Here is a 17,836-nt window from a genome sequence, read left to right on the forward strand (position 1 = left end):
TGAAAACCACCCTAGTTGGGAGACTGGCACTTGTGTCTTTTCAAAAAATTATCAGACATTGTCTAAAAATGTCTATATCAGCACAGTTATGTTATGAGATGCCAATTGCCAATTACCAATTATGCTGCATAGTTTTACACTTCTTCTTCCTCTGTTAGTCATTTATTTTACAGAAGTGTGTAACCTTTATGAAGTATTCTGGACCTGAGTAAGTCTAGGAGGCACCAGGTATTGTTCACTAATACGCCCCTTGCCTGCTGTAACCAATTGACACAATGGGACATTAAGGCATTGACCAGATAATGTGAACTAGCATGTGATGGGAAGGGGTGAAGCTTACAAACTTAATAGAGCATCACCAAATTAGGTCTGAGTAAATCAAAAACAATAAAAAGACAGAAATAAAGGGTATTTATCTTAATCCTTACATCATTCATAACAAGATGGATGAATAAATAGAACCAGTAGAAATAAATGAGTGTGATATGATAGCCATTACAGAGATGTGGATGGTAGGTGGCCATGACTGGCAACTGAATATTCAAGGGTATTTAACATTTCACAGGACAGGACAAAAGGGAATCACTCTTTTAATAAAGGATGATATTAGTACAATGCTGAGGAATGATCTTGGTTCAGAAGATCAATATGGAATCAGGTTGGGTGAAGATTAGATAAAACAAAGGAAATAAATCACTGGTGGAAGTAGCTTGTAGACCCCCTAACAATAGTTACACAATAGGATAGATTATACATCCAGAAGAAACGATGGCCTACAACAAGGTATTGCAATCATCTTGGGTGAATTTAATATTCAGATGAATTGGATGGTCAAAGGCAGCTGTAGGATGAGTTCAGTTTATTGACTGTACTCAGGACTATTTCTTTTAAAACAATGCATCAGGAATCAGACTATTTTAGACCTGGTACAGTGTAATAGGACAGAATTAATGAAAGACATCATAGTAAAGAACTCTCCAAGCAAGAGCGATCATAACATGTATTTCACATTCAGTTTGAAAGAATGAGAAAAGTGGGCCAATAACCTGCATCTTAAACTAAATTAAGGAAACTATAAGAACATAAGAACATAAGAAATAGGAGCAGGAGTAGGCCATCTAGCCCTTCGAGCCTGCCCCGCCATTCAATAAGATCATGGCTGATCTATCGTGGCTCAGTTCCACATTCCCGCCCTCTCCCCATAACCCTTAATCCCCTCGCTTATCAAAAACCCATCAACCCGCGTCTTAAAAATATTTAGCGAGGCAGCCTCCACCACTTCAACGGGCAGAGAATTCCAGAGATTCACCACCCTTTGAGTGAAGAAGTTTCTCCTCTTGGTCGCCGCACTTACGCAAGGATATTTTGGCCTTAGAGGGAGTGCAGAAGAGGTTTACTAGGCTGATGCCGGAGTTGAGGGGGTTGAGCTATGAGGAGAGGCTGAATAAACTAGGCTTGTACTCGTTAGAGTTTAGAAGAATGAGGGGAGATCTCATTGAGACGCATAAGATGATGAATGGGATGGATAGGATAGAGGTGGAGAGACTCTTCCCTCTCAGAAAGGATAGTAGGACTAGGGGGCATAGCCTCAAGATAAAGGGGGTGCAGTTTAGAACAGAGTTGAGGAGGAACTTCTTCACTCAAAGGGTGGTGAATCTCTGGAATTCTCTGCCTGTTGAAGTGGTGGAGGCTGCCTCGTTAAATATTTTTAAGACGCGGGTTGATGGATTTTTGATGAGAGAGGGGATTAAGGGTTATGGGGAGAGGGCGGGAATGTGGAACTGAGCCACGACAGATCAGCCATGATCTTATTGAATGGCGGGGCAGGCTCGAAGGGCTAGTTGGCCTACTCCTGCTCCTATTTCTTATGTTCTTATGTTCTAAACCGCCCCCCCCTTTATCTTGAGGCTGTGCCTCCTAGCCCTAATGTCCTTTCTGAGCGGGAAGAGTCTCTCCACCTCTATCCTATCCATCCCATTCATCATCTTATATGTCTCAATGAGATCTCCCCTCATTCTTCTAAACTCTAACGAGTACAAGCCTAGTTTATTCAGCCTCTCCTCATAGCTCAACCCCCTCAACTCCGGTATCAGCCTAGTAAACCTCCTCTGCACTCCCTCCAAGGCCAAAATATCCTTGCATAAGTGCGGTGACCAAAACTGCACATAGTACTCCAGCTGCAGCCTCACCAATGCCCTATACAGCTGCAGCAAGACCTCCCTACTTTTATATTCAATCCCCCTCGCTATGAAGGCCAGCATCCCATTAGCCTTCCTGACCACCTGCTACACCTGCAAGCTGGGTTTTTGCGACTCATGCACAAGGACCCCGAGGTCCCTCTGCACCGTCGCCTGCTGCAGTTTTTCGCCACGTAAGTAATAGTCCTTCCTACCATTATTCTTACCAAAGTGGACCACCTCGCACTTGCCAACATTAAATTCCATTTGCCAGTTCCTGGCCCATTCGCCCAGCCTATCTAGATCCTTCTGCAGACTCTCCACACCCTCCGCGCAATTTGCCGTTCCACCAATCTTGGTGTCATCAGCAAATTTCGACACCATACACTCGGTTCCCTCCTCCAGATCATCTATATAAATGGTAAATAGCTGAGGCCCCAGCACCGACCCCTGGGGCACTCCACTAGTCACCAACCGCCAATCCGAATAGCACCCATTAACCCCCACTCTCTGCCTCCTATTTGACAACCAATCCTCTATCCACGCTAACACCCTACCCCCAACTCCATGCCCCCTTACCTTCTGCAATAACCTCTTGTGAGGCACCTTGTCAAACGCCTTCTGAAAATCAAGAAAGACCACATCCACCGGCTCACCTCTATCCACCGCCCTAGGCGCATCCTCATAGAACTCCAATAAATTTGTCAGACACGACTTCTCCTTAACGAAACCGTGCTGTGTCTGCTCTATCAAGCAATTCCCCTCAAGATGCCTCGCTATTTCCTCCTTGATGATGGATTCTAACATTTTACCTACAATAGACATTAAACTAACCGGCCTATAATTCCCTGCCTTTTGCCTGCGAATAGAATTGTCCAAAGCAAACTGGGAGTATAGGCTAAAAAATAAGGCAGTAAAGAAGCAGTAATAGACATTTAAGGAGATATTTCATAATACTCAACAAAGATATAGGCCGGAATTTTACCGTCCGCCTGCCACAGGAATTAGAGTGGGCAAGGGGTGGACCATGGTAAGGTCCATTGACCTCGGGCGAGGTTTTACGGTTTCAGGATGAGCGAGGCTGTAAAACCTCATCCATATTCAATTGAGGAAGAAAGACTCAGAGGGATGCACTATTGTGTGATGAAGTAAGGAAGTTAAGTATATTATCAAATTGAAAAAAAAGGTATACAATGCTCCAAAGATTAGCTTTAAGCAAGAAGATTGGGAATGATTTAGAAAGCAGCAAAGGCTGATGGACACAAAAAGGAAATTGTAGTACAAGAGAAAATGCAAAAAACATAAAATTAGACAGTAAAAGTATGTGAAAAGGGAAAGAAAATCTAGTGAATATTGGTTCCTTAGACGATGACACTGGGGAACAAATAATTGGAAAGAATGAAATGACAGAGACTTTGAATAAGTACTTGTACTAGCATTTACAGTAGAAGACCCAAAAAGCATTCCAAGAATAATAGAAAACTAAGAGACAAACAGAGGAGGAACTTGAAACAATTATTAGATAAAAGGTAATGGAAACATTAATGCGATTTAAGGCTACAAGTCTCTTGGTCCTGACAGCCCACATTTTATGGTCTAAAAGAAGTTCCTTCAGATATAATGGATGCAGGGGTTGTAATCATTCAAAATTCACTAAATTCCAGAAAAGCCCTAACAGACTGGGTAACTGCACATATAACCACCCCTATTCAGGAAAGGTGAGAGACAGAAAAAAAATACTATTTAAATGGAGAGAAACTGCTGATTGCTATGAGACAGATGGACCTGGGCAGCTATGCAGGTACAGGAAATAATTAGAAATGCATAGAGAAAGAGAATGGTATATAAGTGTAGGGCACCTCACTATAATTGTGCAGGGCATTGTTGAGACCACAGAGTACTGTGTACAGTTTTGGTTAACTGAGGTAAGGAAGGACATACTTGCATTGGAAGCATTTCAGAAAAAGTTTCTTAGACTAATTCCTGGGATTAGGGGCTTGTCTTATGGAGAAAGGTTGAGCAGGTTGGGTCTATACTCATTGAATTTACAAGAATGAGAGGTGATTATTTGAAATATATGGTTCTGGGTGAGATTCTACAGCCCCATGTGCCCGGTAGAATCTTCCATCCAGCCAAAGTTGATTCCTCATAGCAGGGCATATGATCCATGCAGAAGGCCATAGCTTTTGGTAAGACTGTAAGATCTTGTCAGTGGCCACTGAATCCACCATAGTAGTGGGGGCGGGGTGGGGTGGCAGTTGGCTGGAACCCCCTAGTCTCTAAGTAGGCTAGGCAGAGTAGATGCTGACAGGATGATTATCCTTCTGAGGGAGTCGATACCTCGGGGGCATATTTCAAAATAAAGGGTAATTTCTTGCCTCAGAGGGCTGAGAGTGTTTGGGATTCTCTTTCCCAGTGAACACAGACTGTATTGTTCAAATATTCAAGATTTTTGACTGACAGTGGAGTCAAGGATCATGAGTGATACAGGCAGGAAAGCAGATCAGCTATGTTCTTACTGAATGTTGGAACAGTCTCAAGAAACCAAGTGGCCTACTCCTGCACCTGTTACTTATGTCCCTATGTTCTTACTGTTTTTGGAACCCTCAGTGGACAGATTGGCATCTGTTTTTCCTATATTGCAGCAATGCATCATAGACTGTAAAACCCTTGGTCATATCCTACATAAGAATGCAAGAACATGGGTAACAGAAGCAAGAGTAGACCATTTTCTCACCAAACCTATTCCACCATTCAATATGACCATAGCAGATCATTGGTTTCCACTCCTGAAGTCATGAGGAAGCTATATAATTGCAAGTTTCCTGCCTTTTGAAATTACAGAAAATCTTGAATGACACAGCCTCACTACAGTTTGAAATGATATAAAACATACATTGATGTGGTGAAGTTTTCCCACATGCTTTCTGATTTAGATCAAATTCAACAGTTCTGTGTGCTTTCCTTGGCTGTTAACAAAATGCAGTTACTTTGTCTAGTGATGTAGAAGTTCTAATCCATCCCTTTTGTCTTCCTTAGAAGCTGATATTAAAAGTCCATATTGAAGAATTAAACATCCTTCACAATTCGTTTAGGAAAATGCCATTGTTCACTCAGGCACAATTCAAGCATAAACAAATAGTGTCCTTAGTGAGATCTGTCCATCTAATTGATCCATAGGTACTGCAGTAGTCAGTAGGGAAAAGGCTGCACTCTGGACAGATGGACGTTACTGGATTCAAGCTGAACGTCAAATGGACTGCAACTGGGAGCTCAACAAAGGGGAAAGTGAGTCTTAAAGCAGAGAGAGGTTTAGTAATCTAATTTTAATGGCCTGCCTTTATATTTCTAAAAATACATTGTTTTTCTTAGCAACCATTGTAGACTGGATTATGAAGGAAACAAGAGAAGAAGAAATAGTTGCTGCTGATCCTTTCGTCTTTTCCGTTGGTAAGGAAACAGATTTTTCTCATCTATTTGCTTTGGGCTTCATCATCATGTTTAAATCAAGACTTAGTGCAATCTCAAATTCTAATTTAGAATATCACCCCACTCCCTGCCCCCAAAGACCTCCAACCTGAGCAACTTCATAATGCTCTCAGTGTTGGCTTTCCTTCTGCAGTCAAGCTTTTAGAACCCAAGGTTTTGTAGGGGAAATATTTTATTTGATGATGAATGCTGCCTTTGCTAATTTTACTCAGTGGCTTTGAACAATATTAAGTGCCACATTTTCCCAGCTGTTGCATTCCTCTTCTATTTGCAAAATTGTGATCATTTAACTTCTGTAACATAAAACATTTACGATTAATTCAATTTATGCTCTTAAAAAATGGTTGCGGTAACGTTTAAATTCCTGCAAGTGGCACTATTGGTGCATGAGGAGTCTTTCCAACAGTGCTAGCAGCTACATCATGAAGGCACTGCATCATTGGTTCAAACTCACTTATTTCACTCACTGCAAATTATGCAGTAATCTATTAGCAGTGCTAAAATTTAAGAGTGTATAAATGCAGACTGCTGAAATTCTATTTGGATTTAGGCATTCCATCTTGCATCATTTCTGTTTTTCCTATTTTATGGAAATAAATCATCAGACTTACTACTGCCTTCAATGGGTCAGTTCCTGTCTGCAAGCTCTCATAGATTCATAGAGGTTTACAGCATGAAAACAGGCCCTTCGGCCCAACTTGTCCATGCTGCCCTTTTTTTAAAAGTCCCTAAGCTAATCCCAATTGTCCACACTTGGCCTATATCCTTCTATACCCATCTTACCCATGTAACTGTCTAAATGCTTTTTAAAAGACAAAATTGTACCCATCTCTACTACTATCTCTGGCAGCTTGTTCCAGACACTCAGCATCCTCTGTGTGAAAAAATTGCCCCTCTGGACACTTTTGTTTCTCTCCCCTCTCATCTTAAACCTATGCCATCTAATTTTAGACTCCCCTACCTTTGGGAAAAGATATTGACTATCAAGCTGAACTGTGCTCCTCATTATTTTATAGATGTCTATGAGATCGCCCCTCAGCCTTCTACACTCCAGAGAAAAAAGTCCCAGTCTATCTAGCTTCTCCTTATAACTCAAACCATCAAGTCCTGGTAGCATCCTAGTGTCATCTCTGTAATTCAATAAGCTCCACTGCTATAGGATAGTGAGAGAGGAGTAAGGAGGATACATGAGGACAGGAAAGGGAACAATATATAAGCAAAATATTATGAATGCTGAAAAAGTTAAATAAAAGTAGAAAGTGCTGGAAATACTCTGCAGGTTTGGCAGTGTCTGTGGAGTCAGAAACAGAACTAACGCTGTGAGTCTGATGTGACTCTCCCTCAAAATTGAAGGATCATATCGGACTGCAAAGTTAACTCTCATCAGAATTCTACCGCCCCACCCGTCAAGGGAATCAGAGCGAGTGAGGGATGGATAATGGGAAGGTCCATGGACCTTGAGCAGGATTTTCCAGTTTCATGTCAAGTGAGGCCGTAAAAACCCACCTTCTGTTGTTTTCCCCACAGATGCTGCTGAGGAATGGTAACAATTTGACAAAGGTGAAACAGGAGAACAGGCAGAGCAATTGGAGTAAAAGTTTGGATGCTGCAGATGAAAGAGGATTTAGATGAGTGAAGGAGTGTGGCATTGGGAGTGGTGAGATAGGGAAGTTGAGGGAACTTCATTGCAGTGTTAGTGTAAGCCTATTTGTGACACTAATAAATAAACTTAAAAAAATTATAGAGAGGGTAAATGTTGGGGTGACAAGAGAATAAGTGAATAGAGGTTTATTGTCACTAAACATGATGGAGGAAAACTGTGAGTCTGGCCTCTAAATTAGGGTAAAAGATTCTAGAATAAAGCGCAGGACATTCTGATTATACTGGAATCATATAACAGAAAGACAAATTTACGACTAGCATAGCAAGGATTTGAGCATGAAGGAGCAAGAGACAATTAACCGTAACTCAAAGTTAAAAGAGTGTCTGAGAGAACACCCTACTTGTCTAATTACAATCCATGACGGAAAAATAATCCCAAATTCCCAATCTATTAGCTATCCAGTAATCCCGCTGAAAAGAGCCATGAAAATATATATATTGAGCAAGGAAAGGATGAGACTTAGGTGTGATATGTTCCGCAGTTGACTCAATTGTTGACATTTATGTTCTGGTCTCACATGAAGATTGCTCACATAAAGTACCAAAGGACAACTGTTATCTTCAGGATTATATTTCAGCAAACTTCAATATCTTCAAGAGAGCAGGGAGAAAATAAGGGAAAATTATGTTTATTTTGTGTAAAATACTCATGAGGTGAATACAATACAGTTAAACTATGACAGTTTTTAAGTTTAATTATTAGTGTCACAATTAGGCTTACAGTTACACTGCAATGAAGTTACTATGAAAAACCCCATAGTCACCATATTCTGGCACTGTTTGGGTACATTTTTGGACAGGCTAGCATGGCCAATGCATGTAACAGCGCGTCTTTTGAAAACTGGAGGAAAACCCATGTCCTATGATATTATCAACAAAGAAAAGTTTATTGATGGAATGGTCATTAATATATGCATAAGGGTCAATAACGCAATTTAGTGCACAACACCAATTTTGAATATTTGAACATGATGATGCACATCTTTAATCGTCATGTCTTAAAATTTCAGTAAGGGTGAGAATTTTCTTGTGAATTATGTTCAGCTTAAAACTAGACATTACAATGAGATGAAATTTTTGACTATTAAATATGTTGTGGGGCTCCTCAAAGAGCAAGGAGCATTCCTGATCTGACCAACATTCTAACCTTCCCAAAGACTACAAAAAAAACTGATTAATTGCCCACTCTCCTTTGCTGCAGAATGATACTGACATAGAATAACTGCTGTTTACCTATGCATCAAGCACTGTACTGTAAAAGTAACTACATGTATGAAGAGCTTAGACATGACAAGATGCTATCAAACACTAAAGGATATGAGTACTCTGGATAAAAACCACGTCAATAAATAAGTGTCTGCTGCGCTTCTGTTTTTTTTAAACAGCGGAGTGGAAAAGTTATGAAAGTCCTTTGCGTCAAGGCCAACGGAAATTTGTTTCCATGGAAAACAACCTTGTGGATACAATCTGGGCTGCAGAGCGCCCACCAGAGCCAACAGACGATATTTTCAAAGTTCCAGATAAATTCTTTGGTAAATTATTTCTCTTAAGATTAAAACAAAAATGATGTTGTACAATAGAATACTTCTATTGAAAGTTCTTGCGATTTTTGGAGTAAAAGGTGATACTCTTAGTTTGATTTTCTTTTTAAATGGGCCAATTTAAGCACCAACCTGAGAGGATGTTAGTTATCGAAAAATTTCCCTGCATCCTGAAATTTCCAGTGTCATTTGTGGAGGGTGACACTTCAAAGTGACAAGAACCTCTTTAGCTGAACTTTTAATTTTCCTATAATTAGTTGATTTACACAGTTCAGCATTAGCATCTGATAACTCATAGAAGAGCTGACTCAGGATTGAGGACTGTTTACAATAAAGAAAATAATGGATCAGAATTGATAATAAAGGGATCCAGTCATAATGTTGCAGGAATTATGTAACAATTGCCCTTTATGTAGCATCTTTCATGTAGCTCACAGAAGAATTATGTTAAAATTAATGCATATAGATCCCAGTTGCTATTTTCAAACAGTTGTGGAGTTGTCACTTTTGTATTTGGACAGATTCCTCATAGCAATTGCATGTGGCAAAATATTAAATCAGACCCTATTACTAGCATTTAACATAGAACATAGAGCACTACAGCACAAACAGGTCCTTAGGCCCACAAGTTGCTCCGATCACATCCATACCTACCAAGCCATAGAACTATCTGTAACTCCCAATCCCATTAAATCCCATATACTCATCCAGGAGTCTTTTAAAAGACCCCAGCGAGTTCGCCTCTACCACCACTGACGGCAGCCGATTCCACTCACTTACCACCCTCTGAGTGAAAAACTTACCCCTATCATCTCCTCTGTACTTGCTTCCCAGCACCTCAAACCTGTGTCCTCTCGTAGCGACCATTTCAGCCCTGGGAAATAGCCTCCAAGAATCCGCCCTATCTGTTCCTCTCAACATTTTATAAACCTCTATCAGGTCACCTCTCAACCTTCGTCTCTCCAGGGAGAAGAGACCTAGCTCCCTCAGCCTATCTTCATAAGGTATGCCTCCCAATCCAGGCAACATCCTTGTAAATCTCCTCTGCACCCTCTCAATAGCTTCCACATCCTTCCTGTAGTGAGGCGACCTCATTTAGACCTATTTTCTTATTAGGAGACCAGAGAAAGATTCAGGCTCTTGAGTTGGTCTAAATTCTAAAGAAATAGGTTTGAAAGAAGGCAACTGAGAAAAAACCTTTTAGAAGTACATATAAGGTAGCAAGTGAAAGGAACTATCTTTATCATTATGTGGAGAAGGATCATGAGCACAATTTTTTTTCACTCTATTCACAATATCGCTACAAATAGCAACCAGAGTACTTTGACCCCATTAAATCTTACAGAAAAGGAGCAAAGCATAGAGATCTTTACTCTGTTTCTAGTTTGGGACTTCTTGATAACAACATTGCATGACAAAAATAGCTGCAAATTTGGGTAAAGCTAAATTAGTGCTCACAGTAAACCAGGAGAATAGAACAATGGAGAAGAAAACAAAACTCAAATTAGAACTGAAGTCAATAAAATATCTTCACAGATCAATATATGGAATGTTGGAATTGTCTCAGAGAGTCACCTAGCTATCTTTTCCATCTAGCTGTTATGCTTGGATGCCCCAAGTGGCCTCCCATGTGTTTACTTTGCGATCTCATGAAAGAAACCTATAATTGATATACAGTCCTGTTTAAGAACAAATTTTCCTTATCCGTTTAAGAATTCACCTTAAAGAAATCCCAATGCATTCACTCTGTCAGGTGCAGCAGTTTTTAATCATCCTCTCATATTGTATTGCAGGTAGAACATGGCAAATGAAAGTCAAAGAAATCCGTAACCAGATGAAAAATAACATTTACAAACCCACGGCAGTGTTGATCTCAGCACTGGATGAAGTTGCATGTGAGATATTCCTTTTTAATGAATATTTTTGTCTCTCTTTCTAGTTTACCTTAAAATAGTGATTTATTAACTGAGAAGAATAAACTTAGATAAAGATTAGACATAGGGCTGTAACTTCCACAGAATGGCAATCAGCATCAGCTTGCCACTCCATACCACTTACCTGCGCCAAATCCCTTCTGTGCCTGTCTCATCTGACCTTCCTGAGTCAGGCCGGGTGAGATCCACGCAGAGTGACTGTCCATCATACCCAGCGTCAAGTCGAAGATAGTCAGAGTGAAGGAGCACACGCCGTTTCTCCCTGCACTAGATGCCATATGGCAGGAAGGAGGTCGGGGGTCGAGCGTTGGGAGGGAAGGTGAGGATGTGGGGTGGAGTTCCGCAATTAATGAGCATTTCTGGCTGTTGAAGTAAAACCTACCATTAACTTTCAGTATTTGAATTTTTTATATGACCACACCACATGACAAGTTAAAGGGAAAATGTACAAAAGCAGTCACTAGTTTGTAAGTATCTGCCATGATATGGCATTGCCAGTGTTGGACTGGGGTAGACATAGTAAGTAGCCTCACAACACCAGGTTAAAATCTAATAGGTTTATTTGGAATCATGAGCTTTCGGAATGCTGCTCCTTCATCAGGTGAGTCATCTAAGTGTCTGCAACAGCTATAAAATGTTTCGACTCCTGGTAGGCTCATTTAAGTCCCCTGAAGCTGGGAGTGTTACTGGAAGAAATCGAACTGTGCCAGTCCTGCCCCTCAAGATAAGGGGGGGGGGGGACAGTTTAGATCAGAGTTGAGGAGGAACTTCGTCACTCAAAGGGTGGTGAATCTCTGGAATTCTCTGCCTGTTGAAGTGGTGGAGGTTACCTCGCTAAATATATTTAAGACACGGGTAGATAGGTTTTTGGTAGGCAAGGGAATTAAGGGTTATGGGGAGAAAGCGGGAAAGTGGAACTGATCCACTTCAGATCAGACATGATCTTATTGAATGGCGGGGCAGGCTCGAGGGGCTAGATGGCCTACTCCTGCTCCTATTTCTTATGTTCTTATGTAGATGAAAAAGAAATGAAGTTTGAGTAATTGTGCAAATATTACTACTTACTAAAATATATTTCCTGAATATTTTCATCTAGGGCTGTTCAACCTTCGAGGGAATGACATTCCATACAATCCTTTTTTCCAATCTTACGCACTGTTTACTGCAGATTTCATCAGGTGTGTTTAACCCACTGCACAATTCAATTTGTACTAAAAAAGAAATAGTAACTGTGTTAGGATAACCCAAGTAGAAATGTGTTTTCCTGGATTACCAATCAATTAAAAATTGGGAAAACTACTAGAGTCCAATGTCAAAGGTGAAATTAATTTTCTTCTGGTAAACTGTGAGTTAATGTAGGACAGCCAATGTATACTTATTAGGGTAAATCATATCTGACTGACCTGATTGAGTTTTAAAGAAAAAATGATGGTAAATGGAAGAAATGCTGTAGATGTTGCATATCAAGACTTCAAAAGATCACCACAACACAGTTATCTATAAAATAGAAGCACATGGTAATTTGAGTAAAAGTGGGGTGGCACGGTGGCATTGTGGTTAGCATTGTTGCCTCATAGCGCCATGGATCCGAGTTCAATTCCAGCCATGGGTGACCTGTGGAGTTTGCACATTCTCCCCATGTCTGCATGCGTTTCCTCCGGATGTTCTGGTTTCCTCCCACAATCCAAAAATGTGCAGGTTAGGTGGATTGGCCATGCTAAATTGCCCCTTTGTGTCCCAAAATGTTAAGTTAGGGCGATTATCAGGTAAGTACATGGGGTTACGGGAATAGGGCGGTGGGGGAGGCAACGGTGGGCCGGTGTAAGATCCCTTTTCTGTTTAGGAAGAGCAGAAGAGACAATCCAGGAAATTGCAGGTTTGTGGGCCTTACATCAGTGATAGGGAAATTATTGAAGAAAATTCTTAGGGACAGGATGTACTCACATCTGAAAGAGAATAAGCTTATTAGCAATAGGCAGCATGGTTTTGTGAAAGGGAAGTCGTATCTCACAAACTTGATTGAGTTCTTTGAGGAAGTGACAAGAAAAATTAACCATGGCAGGGCAGTGGATGTTGATCACATGGACTTTAGTAAAGCCTTTAATAAGGTTTCTCATGGCAGGCTGATGCAGAAGGTAAAGTTATATGGGAACCGAGGAGAGCTGGTAAAATGGATACAAAATTGGCTTGGGCATTGAAAGCAGAGAGTATCAGTGGAAGGGTGCTTTTCTAACTGGAGATGTGTGACAAGGATCCACAAGGATCAATGCTGGGGCCTCTGTTATTTGTAATATATTGAAATGATTTGGAGAAAAATGTAGGTGGGTCTGATTAGTAAATTTGCAGATGATGCAAAAATTGGGAGAATAGCGGATAGTGAGGAGGATTGTAAGAGGATACAGCAGGATGTAAATTGGCTGGAGGCTTGGGCCAAAAGATGGCGGATGGAATTTAACCTGGACAAATGTAAGGCGATGCGACTTGGAAAGTCTTCTGCAGAAGGAAAGTATACAGTAAATGGTAGAGCCTTTAGAAATATTAGCATACAGAGGGATCTAGGGGCGTAGATCCACAGTGTGTGGCAACTCAGGTGGACAAGGTGGTCAAGAATGTATGATATGCTGGCCTTTATCAGTCTGGGCATTAAGTATAAGAACTGGAAAATTACGTTGCAGCTGTATAAGACTTTGGTTAACTCACATTTGAAACATTGTGTACAATTCTGGTCACCACACTATCGGGAGAATGTTGATGCATTGGAAAGGATGCAGAAGAAATTTACCAGTATGCTGGTTGGTTTGGAGGATATTGACTGCAGAAAAAGGTTGAACAAACTTGGATTGTTGTCATTGGAGCATCGGAGGATGAGGGGGGACCTGATTGAGATTTACAAGATTATGACAGGCTTGGATCGAGTGGATAGTCAAAGTCTTTTTCCCAGGATAGAAGGATGAATTACTCAGGGACGTATGTTGAGAGTGAGAAGGGGAAAGTTTAAAAGAGATGTAAGGGGCAAGTTTTTCACATAGAGAGTGGTGAATGCCTGGAATGTGCTGCTGGAGGAGGTGGCGGAAGCAGATTCTAAAATAATGTTTCAGAGGCATCTAGATAGATACATGAATAGGCAGGGAATAGAGGGTTATGGACCATTTAGAGGCAGGAAAATATTAGATTAGAGAGGCATCTGTGTCAGCACAGAGTTGGTGAGCCAAAGGGCCTGTTCCTGTGCTGTAATGTTCTTTGTTCTTTGATGCTCTGTCAGAGAATCAATGTAGACTCGATGGACTGAATGGCCTCCTTCTGCACTGTAGGGATTCAATGATTCTATAATTCTATGCAAACTGGCTAAGGGATAGGAGGCAGAAAGTAGTGGCGAGGTATTACCATTAGTTTCTTCATTGCGCATGTGACCTGGACTTGGATATAGGGAGGGTAATTTTGAAGTTTGGAGACGACATAAAACTTGACAATTTAGTGAATAGTGAACATGATAGTAGCAGACTTCAAGGAAATATATACAGAGGGATTAAATGGGCAAACAAACCGCAACAACATTTTTTACAAGTAAACACAGAAACATAGAAACTAGAAGCAGGGATAGACTATTTTGCCCCTTGATCATGATGGATTGTCAAATTCAATGCCCTGATTTCCCTCCCATATCCCTTGATCCCTTTACCCCCAAGAGCTATGTCTAATTTCTTCTTGAAATCACACAATATTTTAGCCTCTGCTACATTCACCACCTGCTGGGTGAAGAGATTTTTCCTCCCTTCAGTCCTAACAGGTTTATCCACAAACCATAACTCCAATTCTGGACTCTCCCACCATGGGGAACATTCTTTCTGAATCTACCCTGTCAAATCCAGTTAGAATTTTACATGTTTCGATGAGGTCCCCTTTCATTCTTTGAAACTCCAATGAATATAATCCTAACGACTGAGTCTCTGCTCATATGACAGACCTGCCATCCCAGGAATCAGCCTGGTAAACCTTTGCTGCACTCCCTCTAGAACAAACTTCCTCTGATATGGACATCAAAACTGCACATAATACTCCAGGTGTGGCCTCACCAATGCATTATACAATTGCAGCAAAACATCCCTATCCCTATACTCAAGTCCTCTTGCTATGAAAGCCAACATATTTGCCTTCTTTACTACCTGCTGTACCTACGCGTTTACTTACAGCAACTGACGCACGAGGACTCCAAGGTCTTGCTGAGTAGCAACCTCAATTTATACTCATTCAAGTAAAAATCCTATTCTAGCTACCAAAGTGGATAACCTCACATTTATCCAGATTATACTGTATGCATATGTCCAGTCACTCAGTCTGTCCAAATCACATTGAAGCATCCTCTTCGTAGCTCACCCTTCCACCCAACTTTGTATGATCTGCAAAGTTCGAGACAATACATTTAGTTCCCTCATCAAAATCATTAATACATAATCTGACCAGTTGAGGTTCTAACACAGACTCCTGCGGTACCCCAATAGTCACTGTCTGCCAAATGAAAAAAGAATTATTAATGTCAACTCTTTGCTTTCTGTCTGCTAACCAACTCTCTATCCATCTCAAGATATTCCCTGCTATTCCATGCACTTTAACTTTATGTAGTGGTCTGCTATGTGAAACCTTGTCGAAAGCCTTCTGAAAGCCTAAATAAGGCACATCCACCTGTTCTCCCAGGTCAACTCTACTAGTTACATCCTCAGCATAGAGAAGCATGGAGAGGGCGGGTGCAAGAGCAGAGAAACCTCAGTGTGCATATTCACAAATTATAGAAAGTGGCACAACAATCTGATAAGGCAGTTAAGGAAGCATAAAAGATACTTACCTTTAAATAGGAGCATTGAATACAAAACAAGTCAGACTAATTTTTTAAAAATCTGAGGCAAGACCAGTTTGTTCACAACCTTGGAGTTATACATGACCCCAAGAAGAGCTTCTGAGCACATGTCCACACCATCAGTAAAAACACCTCTTTTCATTCGCTAATATTGCACAACTCTACCCTGTCTCTGCTCATTGCAGTTCAAACCCTGTCATCCATGTCCTTATTACTTCTAGCATTGACTATTGCAATGCACCTTCCCATTGTATGCTCTGTTAACTTAAGGTGCAACATGTCTCATTCTCTCATCATTCCTGTGCTCACTGACCTATGTTAGCTCCTGGTTAAGCAATGCCATGGTTTTAAAATTCTCAGTCCGGGTTTCCAATCACATCCCTCCAGGGTCTCATCCCCTCCTTATCTTTTTTCCAACATCACAATGCTTGGAGATATTTATGCTCATTTAATTCTGGTCTCTGGAGCATTGGATTTTAATTACTTTATACATGCTATGCCTTCAACTGTCTAAGACCCAAACTCTTCAAAGCCCTTCCTAAACAACCCCAAATCTCATTTTTCCTTTAAGGCCCCCTAATTTTGCCAATGCGACTCATTACCAAACATTACTTCATAAATCTCCTCTGGTATTTCATTATTTTACAGGTACAGGTGCTATAAAAATACAAGTTGTAATTTAGGAAGTTCTTTCCAAGAGCCAGCACATATATACATATATTGGCTGAATGGTCTTTAAGATTCCATGAGTTAAATGGGATACAACAAGGGCATAATAAGGCACAGTTTGGCAAAAGCCCTCAAACTGATAAACAGGTGATAGGTACAGAGTTGATTTAATTCTCAGCTAGGGGACAATAAGGCGAAATCAATGAGTGTGTGAGTGTGTTTGGACACTGAGTGAGGTTAGGATCAAACTCTACTGTAGAGCCACCTTTGGATAAATAATCCACCAATAATCACTAAACTCACACAAAATAGCCACTTGGGCAAAAAGGTATCTCTCGAACTGTACCTCAGCAAGTCCCTCAGTATTTTCAGGAGAAATGTTGGGGGGGTGGGTAGATAGAAGGTTTAAAAAATTGGCAAAATTTTTACAGCATAAAATTTGCAGATCAAAAGTGATCAGGTTCGGCATTGCTTTAATATTTAATATAAACTGATTTTGTACTAAGATTGGATTTTGATTATTTTCAGATTCCTCAATGTAGCATGTTCTAGTAGTGCCTTTGTTGTAGTCAACAAATTCTATCCATTTACTCCAATTACATAACTACTGCCAGTTTAATGGGCATATGCAAGCATTTCAAATAGTCTTATTGGTACCTTAATCTAACTTTATGAAGCTCTACCATCTGTTGCTAGCTGATTAACAGACAGAAAGTCTCAATGATTGACACAGCTCTTTCCATAGCTGTGAAGGCTGCAACAGTGTTCACATGTTATACAGCAGGATCCTTCCATCCAACTAACAGCGGCATCTGGCAGGTAAACCTGTCTGCGGTTCTTACTCGCATAAAGCAAATGACTGATGCTGCGATCGCCAAAGGAGACACCTTTAGCACTTTCCAATTGGAAAGGATACACCAACTGGGGAGAATACAGAACTTTGATCATGTGGAAGTCTCCCCGAGAGTTCAGGGTGTTATAAGTAGATTCTATATGGCTATCTGTTAGCTCGAATAAATGCATTGATGGACAGGGGAACCACAGCTTGAGTATTCAAGCAGTTTGTGGCCACAGGAATGTGATCCAGTCAGTCCGATAACACTATAAATATGTATAAAACTATGATGCCATGCAGTTTTTGCTGATTACAGGAGATTTAATGAATTGAACCATAGAGATTCATGGCTAATAATTCCAGATTGAAACCATTACATAGCAGCAGTTTGCAAATGCAGTGAGGCCCATGCGCCACCCAATTTACTGCTGAGTTCAAAGTAGGATGCTGAACCTATGTTCATCCCTCTCTCAAAAATAACTTACTTACCCCAAAGTCAATCATTGCAACCTTATCCTTTGACAAGGATCTGCTGAGATTTTCCAACATTTTCTCTTTTGATTCCAGATTCCAATAATTTGCTTTTATCTAACAATGTAATGGCTGCCAATGCCTATTCATACTGTACCCCTTCATCAATAATTTGAGGGTAAGTTTGGGGTTGGTGAAGGCACAAA

General features: G+C 40.6%; 1 protein-coding gene across 2 annotated transcripts in view; it reads left to right on the plus strand.

Moving 5' to 3' along the window:
• xpnpep2 (X-prolyl aminopeptidase (aminopeptidase P) 2, membrane-bound) overlaps positions 1 to 17,836 on the plus strand; it is a 76,523-nt gene that overhangs the window by 22,446 nt on the left and 36,241 nt on the right. For both annotated transcript variants that reach the window (XM_080187591.1, XM_080187592.1), the window contains 5 exons: positions 5,358 to 5,465; positions 5,550 to 5,627; positions 8,714 to 8,860; positions 10,663 to 10,764; positions 11,900 to 11,981. In XM_080187591.1, the coding sequence (XP_080043717.1) occupies positions 5,358 to 5,465; positions 5,550 to 5,627; positions 8,714 to 8,860; positions 10,663 to 10,764; positions 11,900 to 11,981 (517 nt within the window). The remainder of the gene's footprint in view (positions 1 to 5,357; positions 5,466 to 5,549; positions 5,628 to 8,713; positions 8,861 to 10,662; positions 10,765 to 11,899; positions 11,982 to 17,836) is intronic.

Source organism: Carcharhinus amblyrhynchos, chromosome 4 (assembly GCF_965287045.1).
Source record: "Carcharhinus amblyrhynchos chromosome 4, sCarAmb.v2.hapA, whole genome shotgun sequence".
NCBI classification, from domain to species: domain Eukaryota; kingdom Metazoa; phylum Chordata; class Chondrichthyes; order Carcharhiniformes; family Carcharhinidae; genus Carcharhinus; species Carcharhinus amblyrhynchos.